The following is a 14241-nucleotide window of genomic DNA, read 5'->3' as shown; positions in this document are numbered from 1 at the left end:
ATTCTAATAATTTGTATTTTTTCTCGATTTTAATAATTTTCATTAGAATCCTAAAGAGATATTTGAAGACTGAAAATAATAACGTGAGATGTAATGTCCAACATTATTGATGTGTCTCATGTTAAAAAAAAAAAAAAAAAAACATGTAAGTTAAGACAGTAGAAGTGGAATTTTCCCAAAATCTGGTCTATTCGGTTCGTTTTCGTTAACAATGATTAGGCGTGTACCCCGCAACAATTGTACTCTGGGTACTTGTTACCTGCTTGTATATTCTATTTTTTATATTAATATTTTTATTTTAAAAAAATTAAAACATAAATTTGAAAAATTAAAAATTAATTTTAAAATTTTCATATTTTTTATAAGTTTTCTATTTTTTTTAAACATAAATTTAGTTTTTCATGAGACGGTCTCACGGGTCGTATTTTATGAGACGGATCTCTTATTTGGGTTATCCATGAAAAAGTATTTTTTTTTTTGCTAAGATTATTACTTTTTATTGTGAATATTGATATGGTTGACTCGTCTCATAAATAAAGATTCGTGAGACCGTCTCACAAGAGACCTACTCTACTAATAATATGAAGTAAGAATATAAATAAATAATATGGATGTTCGGAGATTAACAACTTCTACGTCATCCCTTCTTCAATCTAAAAATGTATTACTAGAGGTTTTAATTTATACAACTCTTGTACAAACTTATTTCGACTTATGACTTATCTCTTGCTTAATTGAAACTCCTAAAACACTGTCGATTGTAGGCCGCAACTTCATAATCCGCATAATGTGTTGATGTCTCTTATATCAACACTATAAACACAATCTTTAACGTCTTTGAGCAAAGACTCCCTCATCTAAACTTTGAAGCTCAACTCTCATGTATGTGTGAGTGATTATGTATGATGATTTAATTCTTTACAAGGTATGCATATCTCAAATATATCCTTACACTTGAAGTATTTGCTCTCATTTTAGCTAATTTTTTTCATTTGAGGTGCTCATATATGCTTTGAATCCCCTTCCAAATATTATATTTGATCTTCAAGTTGTTGTATTTATCGCTTCCAATATAATGATATAAACGTTAGACACATGAATACGACTGCTAATAAAGTTTTTGTACTGTTTCTGATATTGAAACGGTCATATTCACGTTTCTGGCCCTTTTCCTCATCTTCTGCTGATTTCAGTCTCTGCTGGATGCAGCAGCTATTGGTTGCCTATTGGTTGCATCAATACCGGTTCCAACGACTACTGGTTTTCAGTAAATCCTTTCCACCGATTTGGTTTCTGCTGTATTTTTTATGTGCTGGATCTAATCTTTGTATGTGTTGTATATTTATATGTGATATTTTTTGTATTAATTTTTTTTATTTTAAATTTAATATTTTCTTATAATAATTTTTTATATCATGAATGACATAATCATTTAAAAATTAAAAAAATTAGAAAATATTAAAATAAATATTTTAGTAGTTTTAAAATTTTAAAAAGTAAATATGATAGTTATAAATAAATTTATTAAATTAAATTTTTGTAATATTTTTTATTAAATGAAAATATAAAAAGTGCTGTTGATATTTTGAAAATTTCACGATGTCATCAAAATTATTTACTTTAAGTGAGTATAGACTATGTGATTTAATTTTAAAAAAAATTTCAAAAACTGAAAAATATAATATAAATATATAAGATATTATTTATATTAGCTAATTAAAGTTGAGATCCGTGTACTAACTAACTTCTAATTTATTTGATGAAATCTTATTTTAAATTATAATATAAACTTCAATTATATATTTATTAATATTTTTTAAATTTTAAATTACTATATAACTTAATTAAAAAATAAAAATTAATTACATTTAAATAATAAAAATTATATGTTTAGATAGCTATTACAGAGGAACAATTATTGTTATTATTATAATTAATATAGTATGACTAAATTATATCGAAATAATATTACTATTAGTCTTCTAACTGTTGAAAATTAATATTTTAATATTGAATATTTGAATATTTGAATGTTGAAAATTANTAATTTATTTGATGAAATCTTATTTTAAATTATAATATAAACTTCAATTATATATTTATTAATATTTTTTAAATTTTAAATTACTATATAACTTAATTAAAAAATAAAAATTAATTACATTTAAATAATAAAAATTATATGTTTAGATAGCTATTACAGAGGAACAATTATTGTTATTATTATAATTAATATAGTATGACTAAATTATATCGAAATAATATTACTATTAGTCTTCTAACTGTTGAAAATTAATATTTTAATATTGAATATTTGAATATTTGAATGTTGAAAATTAGGTAAAATTAGGTGTTGAATATTGAAATTTGTGTGTGATGATGAAGGTAATGATGTAATTTATTTTTGGATTATTTGTAAAAATTTTCTATAAATAGATCTCTCATTTGTGAAGAAAATCACAATTGAGTTGAGAGAAAAATATTATAAAGTGTGTAGTGTGATAATTTTGAGAGTTTGAGATTTTTACTTTTTATCGTAAATTTTTATTTTTTCACAACACTTTATCAGCACGAAGCTCTAAAAGTCCTCCATATTTTTCCAAGCTCTAAAACAGAACAAAAAGATAACAAAAGTAATAATATTTATTTTACTGTTTATTTATTTATTGTGACTATACTTAATATATAGTATAATGTTATAATAAAATAAATTTTTCAAAAACTTGTTATAAATTCTGGGAAGATGTTAAGACGACATCCCACACTACCGGTAAGGGATACGACAAGTATAGAAGTCTATAAGGTTTTTAAACAAAATATCTTATGACACCTCATTATAATATTGTGATATGATATACATGATTATTTAAAACATTACTAATATTATATACACTATATTATTACCATAAAATTATACAAATACATACATTTATTTTCTTGTACACCAACGGTCATAAACGGCTAGTTTTTGTCTTATAAATATGATCTCACAAACACATTCAATCACTCCAACTTTCTCTTCTTCTCTAAAAATTATTCTTCATCAAATTTTTGAAGAAAAAAGAAGATGACTTTCACAAAGTTATTTTTAATTACTTTGGTTATGATACTCACAAGTCTTGTATTTATCGGAGAATATCCTACTCGTGTGTTTTCTTTATTTTTACGAATGCTTGTACTTGTTGTTTATCCATTACTTTGTATTGCAATATTTTTCTTGTATTCATATGATAATGTTTTACAGTGTGTTATATTTTTAAATATGTATTGTATTGTATTTTATTTTTATAAATGTATTGTTAGTAATTTTATTTCATTGCATATTTTTTTTGAAGTTCAAATATGGAAAATGCTATGAACCAAGCTGAAGTTTGCATACCTGATAGTGGTACAACGCACACTATCCTCCGAGATAAAAGATATTTCTTGGAACTAAAACTAACAAAAACAATGATGAATACAATATCAGGTCCTGTAGACTTGATTAAAGGATGTGGTAAAGCACAATTTTTGTTACCTAATGGTACAAAATTTTTGATCAATGATGCTTTGTATTCACCACAATCGAAAAGAAATTTGGAGTTTTAATGATATATATTCCCATGGGTATGATACTCAAACAATGAATGAAGGGAATGAGAAATATATGTGTCTTACCACATATAAATCAGGAAAGAAATATGTGATTGAAAAACTACCAATGCTCCCTACTGGATTGCATTATACACATATAAGTCCCATTGAATCAAACATGGTAGTTGATAATTCTTCAATATTAACCAATTGGCATGATCGATTAGGACATCCTGGTTCAACAATGATGCGAAGAATTATAGAAAATACACATGGTCATCCGTTGAAAGACCAGAAGATCTTTCAGAATAATAAGTTTCAATGTAAAGCATGTTCTCTTGGAAAACTTATTATAAGACCATCACCAGCCAAAATCCAAACTGTATCACCAATATTTCTTGAAAGTATTCAGGGTGATATTTGTGGACCAATCCATCCACCATGTGGACCATTCAGATATTTTATGGTATTGATTGATGCCTCCAGCAGATGATCACACGTATGTTTATTGTCAACTCGAAATGTTGCATTTGCAAGATTACTTGCTCAAATAATAAAATTGAAGAATCAATTTCCCGATTATACAATCAAGAAAATTATACTTGATAATGCTGGTGAATTTACTTCCCAAACTTTCAATGATTATTGTATGTCTATGGGAATCATTGTTGAGCATCATGTTGCTCATGTACATGCACAGAATGGATTGACTGAATCATTGATTAAACGTCTGCAAATGATTGCTAGACCAATGATTATGAAAACAAAACTCCCTATTCTATATGGGGACATACAATTTTACATGCTGCTACATTAATTCGCATCAGACCAAGTGCATATCATAAATACTCCCCATTGCAGCTTGCATTTGGTAAAGAATCAGACATTTCTCATCTGAGAATTTTTGGATGTATGGTGTATGTGCCTATTGCACTACCGAAACGAAAGAAAATGGGACCTCAAAGAAAAATTGGAATTTATATCGGTTATGATAGTCCATCAATCATTTGATATCTTGAACCTCAGACAGGCGACGTGTTCACAGCATGTTTTGCTGATTGTCATTTTAATGAGAAAATCTTCACAATGTTAGGGGGAGACAAGAAACATACCGAAAAAGAAATTACATGGTATGTATCATCATTGTTACATCTGGATCCAAGAACACAACAATGTGAAAAGGATGTACTGCAAATTGTGCACTTGCAAAAAAATAACAAATCAAATACCAGATGCATTTACAGATGCAAAAAGGGTAACTAAATCATATATACATGCTGTAAATGCTCCTGCTCGAATTGAAATTCTAAAGAAACAAATTGAACAAAGTCATGATGTCGTAAAACGCCTGAAGCGTGGAAAGCCAGTCGGTTCCAAGGATAAAAATCCTCGAAAAAGAAAATTCATAGAGAAACAAAATGATCACAAAATAGAGAATGATGTTCCTGAAGAAACACATGATGATCACAAAATAGAGAATGTTGTTCGTGAAGAAACACGTGATGATGAAAATATTCTGTCAGAACCACATAGAACAAAAAGAATGTGGAATATTTGTTCACCAAACAAATTATACAGAAAAGATCCTTAAACGTTTTAATATGGATAAATCAAATCCTCTAAGTACTCCAATGGTTGTTAGATCATTAAACATAGAAAAGGATCCATTCCGTCCATGTGAAGATGATGAAGATATTCTTGGTCCAGAAGTACCATATTTAAGTGCTATTGGTGCCCTTATGTATCTTACAATTTGTACAAGGCCTGATATATCTTTTGCCATAAATTTATTGGCAAGATTTAGCACATATCCAACAAAGAGACACTGGAACGGAATTAAACATATATTCCGTTATCTACGAGTAACGACAGACTTGGGACTTTTGTATTCAAAAGATGCTAATCCAAGTATAATTGGTTATGACGATGCTGGATACTTATCTTATCCACACAAGGCACGTTCCCAAACTGGATATGTATTTACTCTTGGAGGCACTGCAATTTCTTGGCGTTCACAGAAACAAACGTTCGTAACAACTTCATCAAATCATGCCGAGATTATCGCACTACATGAAGCAAGCCGTGAATGTGTGTGGTTAAAATCAATGACCCAACATATCCAAATCTCATGCGGATTATCATTCGACGAGAAGCCTGTGATACTATATGAAGATAATGCTGCATGTGTTGCTCAAATGAAAGAAGGATACATAAAAAACGACAGAACTAAACATATTCCTCCTAAGTTCTTCGCATTCACCAAGGAGCTTGAGAAGAATAAATATATTGATGTTCGTCACATTCAATCAAGTAAAAACTCATCAGATATCTTCACAAAGGCACTTCCTACGACAATATTCAGAAAGCACATATATAATATTGAGATGCGCAATCTACGAAATTTGTGAAGAATTGTTCGTGTCAACATGAGGGGGAGTTTACGTGACTGCACTCTTTTTCCCTTACTATGGTTTTTATCCCAATGGGTTTTTCCTAGTAAGATTTTTAACGAGGCAGTATAAAAACACGTAATGAAGACAATCATTATGATCATCATCACAAGGGGGAGTGTTGAAAATTAATATTTTAATATTGAATATTTGAATATTAAATGTTGAATATTTGAATGTTGAAAATTAGGTAAAATTAGGTGTTGAATATTGAAATTTTTGTGTGATGATGAAGGTAATGATGTAATTTATTTTTGGATTATTTGTAAAAAATTTCTATAAATATATCTCTCATTTGTGAAGAAAATCACAATTGAGTTGAGAGAAAAATATTATAAAGTGTGTAGTGTGATAATTTTGAGAGTTTGAGATTTTTACTTTTTACCGTAAATTTTTACTTTTTCACAACACTAACTAATTAATAATTTCAAAATTATAATTATTTATTTAATATATGCACACAATGCTTGAAAGTTCTTTCACTAGTATTTGTTTTAAAAAAGTTTTTTACCAGCTAAAATTCGTTGAGACACACACACTATTGTGTTTTTTTATACGTATAAAATTTAAAATTGTGATAATAATTTAATAAAATATAGATATTAACACATTTTTATATATCAATCAACTATACCATATGTTTACTACAATCTTCACACTACGAAACTTACACTTCTTGAACATTTTCCAAATTTTTTGCTACTTGTTCTAGACAACCTATTAATTTGGAAATATGTCTTTTGTGAAACGATTTTACGGATCTATATTTGTTAGACAGTTAATTCTACTCATATTTATAATAAAAAATAATATTTTTTTTTAACATAACTGATCAAAATAAAATATGTATCTCACAAAAATTATCTCACTTAAATTTTTATTGTATTAATTTGACAACGTCCAGTCAGGGCGGTCCTAAGCGTGGATTTTAGAACATGAATTTATGTATGTTATATTTTTAAGTGTGAGATCCTTAGAATAACTATTTTATAGGACATCAAAATATTTAATTTCATAATTATCCTTCTTACTCGAATAAAAATTTCCTCAAATCACCTCATATTAAAAAATATATATAAACAATTTTTTTTAAATCTAATAATTTTTATAAATTGAAAATAATTTTATGTTAATTGTTTAGTATTATTTGATTAAATTAATGATGATAATAATAATAATAATAATAATATTATGTAACGCGTGTGTATATTTTGTTAGTATATATTAAACTTGTTTATCTACTTATATGAAAACGTATATAATTTTAGAATGGCCAGTTTCTTCCCGGTTGCAGGTTAAAACCTTATACGTGTCAAATAATTTGCCTTCCACCACACCACAGCCAAGGGACAGAATCACATGGGATGCGATCTTCTCTCCACCGCACCATGTAGCTGCTGGTCGCGCTGAGTTTCTTCGTCTCTTCGTTTCCCTCGTCTTTCTTCGTCACCTTGTATTTTGTCTTCCTCCCATTGCAGCGATCAAAGCCCAACCAAAGGTTTCCTTGGTATGTTGTTCGTGTCCTTTTCTCTTCCAGCTTCTTGGTGGCACCTCTGCAGCGTTGGTTTATCCCTTCTTGGAATTGGTAAGCTTCTACTGTGTTTAATTTCTTCCCACCTTTTTTTTAGCTTATCTTAAAATCTTGGGTTTGTTCTTGTTTTCTGTTTTCAGCGTCCTTCTTCTTCCAATTTCTCGGTTTTACCTCTGTTGCGTGCCTTTCCCCCTTCTTGCCATTGGCAAGCTTCTATTGTTTTAATTTTGTTGCCCATCTCAATTTCAGATTCTCTACGATGAAACACGATCAATTGGATAGTAAGTACATTGATTTGCAGGAGGGGAGCATAATCTCTTCAAAAAAACAGCTTCTTCGCATATCTTAGCAAAAACCTCAGATCCTTATACTCTTTGGAGTTCAAATTGGGGCTCACGCTTAATTTTTTTTCCCTCGTCAATTCTTTCCTAAGTCCCCTCGTCTTTGTTAGCTGAATTTTCGTCGAAATATCAAAAAAATAATTCTTTGCGAAATTAAACATTCTCAAATGAATAAATTAGCAATGCACGATGAAGATTTAATTCTTATAATTGATTTCACTTTTTGCTTTGCAAGTATGGTGTTACTCCATTCACCCCTTTAAAAGGACTTCTTATTTCCGGTCTCAACTTTTGCAGTTTCTTCTTTGTTGTAAGATGACATTATTTATGCTCCATAGCACAGATGATGATGTCCCCTTTCCATTTCAGTGTCCCTATATAAATATATAAAGACTTCTTTACCATTTGACAGTATCTATGTGCAGATTAGAAAATTGACAGAAAATGTTCCATCGTTTAAAGAGGGAGGAGCATTATGGTTTACCGATTTGACAACTCCTGATAGCTTGTTTATTCTTCCAGTTTTGACGGCTTTAACATTTTGGATCACAGTGGAGGTTAGCATCTTTTCTCTCCCATGTTTCTCAGAGTGTGCTTGACGATTTGAAGTTGTAACGAGTTCAAGAAATTTTCTTGCTTACTATGTTGCACATTAATTCAATTTTCCACTTGATCATTCAATCTAAAACCAAGGATCTCTCACTGTATGTTAAAAAAATGGTGATTACTATCTCTGATTAGTGATTGCGTTTAACAGTAGAATTGAATTTGTGTGTGGATTTTGCTCTACTGCTGTGGCAATTATGGTATTGGGGACATGATTTGTTTGCATCTGAATCCTCAGATTTCATGTCTATCTCCTTTTATCTTTCATCGACCCTCCCTTTTTAGTTCAATGCCCAGGAAGGATTAGAAGGCAACCCTACAGCTAACACCATCAAGAATGTGTCGAGGGTCTTTGTCGTACTAACAATTCCTTTAACCGCAAGTTTTCCAAAGGTAATTGCTTAAGCTTATAAGATTATTTTTCGCATTGAATTTTTAAAATTAGCTCGCCTCTGTTGTTACCGGCACTCATAATGTAAAGATTTCCCTCCACCTTGATCTTTTGTTTATATCTGATGGGTACACAGGCTATTTTCTGCTACTGGATTACCTCCAACTTGTTTTCACTCGCTTATGGTTTAGGTTAGTCATGTTATATCAGTATATCACTATTACCATTTCATATTTCTTCCAGTTTCTTGGATTTTTTACAGGGTGAAACGAATCCTTTTGGTTTCAGTAATAAAGAAGCCTGATGTTAAAAAGTTATTGGGCGTGCCAATTATACCCATGATGAAGCCTTTGATTGATCAAAAGCCAGGTTTTTCGCTTTCTGAAGTAGTAAAGAAGTACGCAGCAGCCTCTTCATCCGATAGGGTTTCACCACAGTTACCTGCAAGTCCACAAATCGCTTCTCCGTCTGTGCTCAGCCAGCGGATTAAGAGCTTAGAGAAAGAAGTTAAAGGACGGAAGGAAGACGAGAAATTAAAGGTGATGAAAAGGGCGATTTTTTGGATCAAAGTAAACTAAAGCTTGATAGACATATAAAATGTTTGAATGCACTTAAAATAATCTTAATTTATACTCACACGGATAGTTAACCTGCATGGAACCGGAGATGAGATGCCATTGTGGAGCAATAAATTTACGTAGAAGTGGGTATATTTTGTTGGAGGTATTGAGATAGATTTTCAGTAATTATTTGGACTTTATCTATCTTAGCCTTCCTATTTCACATGAAAATGAACATAAAGTGAAATAGGTTTTGATTGATGTTGGGTATTCGAGCTAGGTAATTTTTTTGGTGCCGTTTCGTTTGGATATGGTTTTTCAGGTAACAATACCAATAATTTGATGGAAAGTTAAACGGATGGTATGCTCCTGATTTTATTTTTAATAGAAAATTTCTAATCTTCTATCAATGACATCATGTATTTGGAAAAATTTTTTGGTTAACTCCAAATAACAAGTATTTTTNTATATAAGAATAATTGATATGATCTCCGTGTACAATTTTTTAATTTCCGTGTAAGTTTTAAAATTTTAATTATGTAAAATGTTATGGTCGGCAATAAGATATATTTCGTCGAACATCGAATTTCCGGTGGCTAATTTGTGTCTTTGACTTAGTCTATATCATACATGGAGTCGTTTCTCGTCTCCCCTTACNCTCATCCACACGATTCTATCCTTGCACACAGAAACATCCTCGTCCATAAGGTTTAATTGGATTTATGGGCGGTCTTAGAGGTATAAACGAATCAAGTCGATTTGCGAATTTTTCAAGCCGTCTTGAAAAACATTTATTTCATATTTGAATTTATTGAATTTGAGCAGAACTCGAAAATGTTCAAATTTTTTTGCAGCGGAATCGAACCCAAATCATATTGTTTGATATTTATTGAGCTGCTCCCTTGATATTTTAATAATATAATATAAATATATATAAAATAAATAGATTTTAAGTCGTTCGAATATTTGTTTTCGAGCAATGGTTCGAGTAGCTCACAAGAATTTTCGAATTTTTCGAGCAGAACTTGAACCCAGGCCCTGATTCAAACCGAACTCGAAAAAAATAAATTTAAAATTTTCAAGCTTCGAATCAGCATTGTCCTGCTTTGTTTCCAAAGAATTACTCAGCTGCCAAAACAACCACCATTTTCTTTTCAAATGTGGGCAATAATATTTAGTATATTGTGTACTGGATCCATATGTTTTGACATTCATATACTCAACTGCAAGCATTAATTTCTGCTAATTGATTAGAATAAAAGAGCTAAATGTTATGAATTGTTTTCTTTGTGTTAGCTGTTGCCTTGCAATGAATTGAAGTTATATTATTGAATTTTTCATCGATGTTCTTTACAATGGCTTAAATTCCTATATTTGGTGACGCATCAAATACTACACGTTAGCTTGTTTTTTTATGGTATTTGGCTTTTTTCCTCAGGTTCAAATCAACAGTTAGCACAAAGGTTCACTTATGTTTATAATGATGAATGCAGAACAACTCATTTTGTACTTTTTGGGTTTCAACTTTTGGAAAACATAATGTAAATTTCATGTGATTTATAATTTGGTGATGCTACTTTACAAAATATGGTGTGATGCCTACATTTGTTGTCGTTTTGAGAAAAAATAAAAGAATCTCAGCTAACTAAAGCTAAAATAATGGTACTTTAAATATGAAATTAAAACTTTTAGCCCTTAACATCTATTGCACACAAACATGTCCAACTTTAGTGCATGTAATCTTCAAAACGACTTTTGTTTCTAATTTATCTTACCACATACATACTTATATGCTTAATTATCAAACATTTAACATTCTTGTTATGTTATAATTATTTATTATCCATCATTTGCTAGCTACAAATTCAGTATATGAACCAAATTCAATAGAAAAAAATCCTTACTATACATGTATTTGATGTGAACACTATCAATATAACTATCTATTTCAGAAAGATGTGGTCAGACTAATAAGAAGATTTTACTCCAGCCCAATATGGAACATTGTCTTAATAAGCACCTAAGATGGAATCAAAACTATTGCTCCTATTAAACTATGCAATAGACATAAAGACAATCCTAAAAACCAACGAACTCCATCAAAACAACCAATATGTACATGTGCGTAAACGTATTATAAACTTTATATTAATACGAGTTCCAAACAATTTTTATTCATACAATTTAATTTCTTTTATTAAGCCATCATTATTATTTTTTCTTCATTTGTCTTATGAATTAATATTAACTGGCATGTTTATATGTTATAAAAAAACGCTAAGTTACAAAATTCATATATCTGTCAACTAAATTCTCAAATAAAAAAAATTAAACATATTGAAATCCTTTCTACATTAACATTTTTTCAGATTTCTTTGATTACTCTAAAATTTTTTGTGCTCTTATCAATTATTTAATGATTCATATTACTGTTTATATTTAAATTAAAGTTACCACATTCATATATTCATTGCCACCACCAACATCATTAAATGTAACACCCTTACAACCAATACCAAAATACATATACTCTATTTTCGAATTTATAATGACATATTTATGAAGTAGATCCTTCGTTATATTTTAAGATAAAACAATATTAAATTCAATTTACAACATGTTATTAAACTTCTTCTATTTGAACCCCAATTTAATCTTTTTTCTAACTATTTTCACTTTTATAAAAAAATTTTTTCCATATTTTCCACTTTTTTAAACAAAGTGTCAACTTAAAATACTAATCATTTAAGTACGGATATAAAAAATATAAAAAATACTATATTCATGATAATTATAGCTTTTAAATTTATATTAACAAATAAAACCTACACAAATAGACACACATAATTAATTACTCTTTAAAAATAAATATTTTCATATATTGTACTGTGAATCTGGGTAGAACACCTCAAGAATTGAGGTGCTCGTGCCTAGTTTTAAATGAATGGGCAAAAGTGTCAAACTCGAATTAAAGAAAACAAAAATTAGGGAACGCCTTTTTAGGATGATTATAAGGGGAACGTGTCCACTGCGAATGTAGACTACATATATAAATTCTCCATGTGTTAACCTCAGAAAGAGTGATCCTCAATTCTTAGCCACCTCGAAACTCCTGCGTGTCCACCTGTCATCACCAAATTTCTCCTACTTTATTACGTCAAATCCTTCACGAAGTGGAGCTTCAACAAGAAAATTTAGAAACCAAGGAAATCTAAGCTTTTGTTTTTAATAATTTGGTTAATACGAATCATGGCTGCAACCGATGGAACTGAGGCGCCTCGCGACCAGGGGGAGCAGATGCCGCCGGGGAAGCCGATGAGCATGGAGCAACACATGCTGGATAAAGGGGCTCAAATGATGCAGTCTTTAAAGCCCATCAAGCACATGAATCAGCATGTCTGCACTTTTGCGCTGTATAGCCATGACTTGACTCGCCAGATCGAGACGCACCATTATGTTACGCGCAGCAACCAGGATTTCCTCCAGTGTGCTGTTTATGACTCTGATGAATCCACCGCTCGCCTTATTGGTCCTCATCAATCATCATCGTGAATTAACTTTATATAAATTATTTTCTGGATTAGCCGTACTGTCTAATTAACTGTTTTTCTTCTCTTCTCTCAGTTTTGTATGATTGATATCGTGGCTCGTGCGTGCAGGAGTGGAGTACATAATATCCGATAAAATTTTCGAAACTTTGTCTCCAGATGAACAAAAACTTTGGCATTCCCATGCATACGAGGTCCATTTTAAATCTCAGTAATTATTGATTTTTCTAATACCGTGGCGTTCATGCAATGGGTGTAGAAGGAAAGTAATAATATCACATTCAATTTCCTGATTTATATCAATTAGAGGAAAATCAGTACAATGATTAGGCTAGTAAATCAATTTCATTTATTTGTGATTGCAAATGATCTGCCAATTATATCATATACAATTGTATATATATCCTTACACTGTAAATCAATAAATAAAATCATTTTGGAGAATCCATTATTATCAAAAGCTTTGTCATGGTATCAGAGCCAGTTGATCCTTGACCCACATCATTACATTTTTTTCTGTCTAGCTGTCATCCATATTTCCAACATTTGTCACTTTCATTCACGTGTCATGGCTTCAGACACCAACACTACTACCCCAAACACTCAACCCATTATCTCGATTTCTCAAGAACAGCTTATAGCTATAAACATCTCTTCTCACGGGATTCTTAAACTCACCACCACGAATTATCTCTCATGGAAAATGCAGTTCATGGCCACTCTTATTGGGTATAATCTTGATGGTTTCATTGATAGATCTCATCCATGCCCTTCAAAAACAATTGCACAAGGTGAATCCATCACCACAAATCCAGCGTACTACACCTGGATTCGTCAAGACAAGCTGATCTACAGTGCTATCATTGGATCACTCACCGCCTCTATTATTCCAATTCTTGCTCGTGCCACTACATCTGCAGAAGCTTGGGATATTCTCAACAATACATATGCCAAACCGACACGTGGCCATATCAAGCAAATTAAAGATCAGATCAAAGGTGCTGTAAAAGGCTCACGAAAAATATCTGAATTTATGACATTCATGCGAAGTCGAGCCGATGAACTCGCCATCCTTGGAAAGCCATATGATGAAGAAGATCTTGTCGATATAATTCTCGACGGCCTCGGTGAAGAATATAAATCGATCGTGGATGCTGTCAATGCTCGAGAAACACCAATTTCATTTGATGAACTACATGAAAAGTTATTGAATAAAGAGCATTCATTGCACCAACTGCAAC

General features: G+C 30.8%; 2 protein-coding genes across 2 annotated transcripts in view; both read left to right on the top strand.

Moving 5' to 3' along the window:
* The first annotated feature begins 7269 nt into the window (after positions 1-7269).
* On the top strand, positions 7270-9802 carry LOC140972801 (mitochondrial inner membrane protein OXA1-like). Its single transcript, XM_073435266.1, has 5 exons — positions 7270-7608; positions 8321-8452; positions 8787-8894; positions 9029-9083; positions 9181-9802. The coding sequence occupies exons 1-5, from the start codon at positions 7270-7272 to the stop codon at positions 9468-9470; spliced, it is 924 nt and encodes a 307-aa protein (XP_073291367.1). The 3' UTR covers positions 9471-9802.
* A 2748-nt stretch (positions 9803-12550) lies between these two features.
* Positions 12551-14241, top strand: part of LOC140985001 (oil body-associated protein 2C-like) — an 8555-nt gene continuing 6864 nt past the window's right edge. Inside the window, exons 1-2 of the mRNA XM_073452751.1 lie at positions 12551-12981; positions 13112-13194. Coding sequence (XP_073308852.1) covers positions 12702-12981; positions 13112-13194 — 363 coding nt within the window. The 5' untranslated portion in view covers positions 12551-12701. The remainder of the gene's footprint in view (positions 12982-13111; positions 13195-14241) is intronic.

Source organism: Primulina huaijiensis, chromosome 1 (assembly GCF_012295235.1).
Source record: "Primulina huaijiensis isolate GDHJ02 chromosome 1, ASM1229523v2, whole genome shotgun sequence".
Classification (NCBI taxonomy): domain Eukaryota; kingdom Viridiplantae; phylum Streptophyta; class Magnoliopsida; order Lamiales; family Gesneriaceae; genus Primulina; species Primulina huaijiensis.
This window is presented reverse-complemented; position numbering and strand designations above follow the sequence as displayed.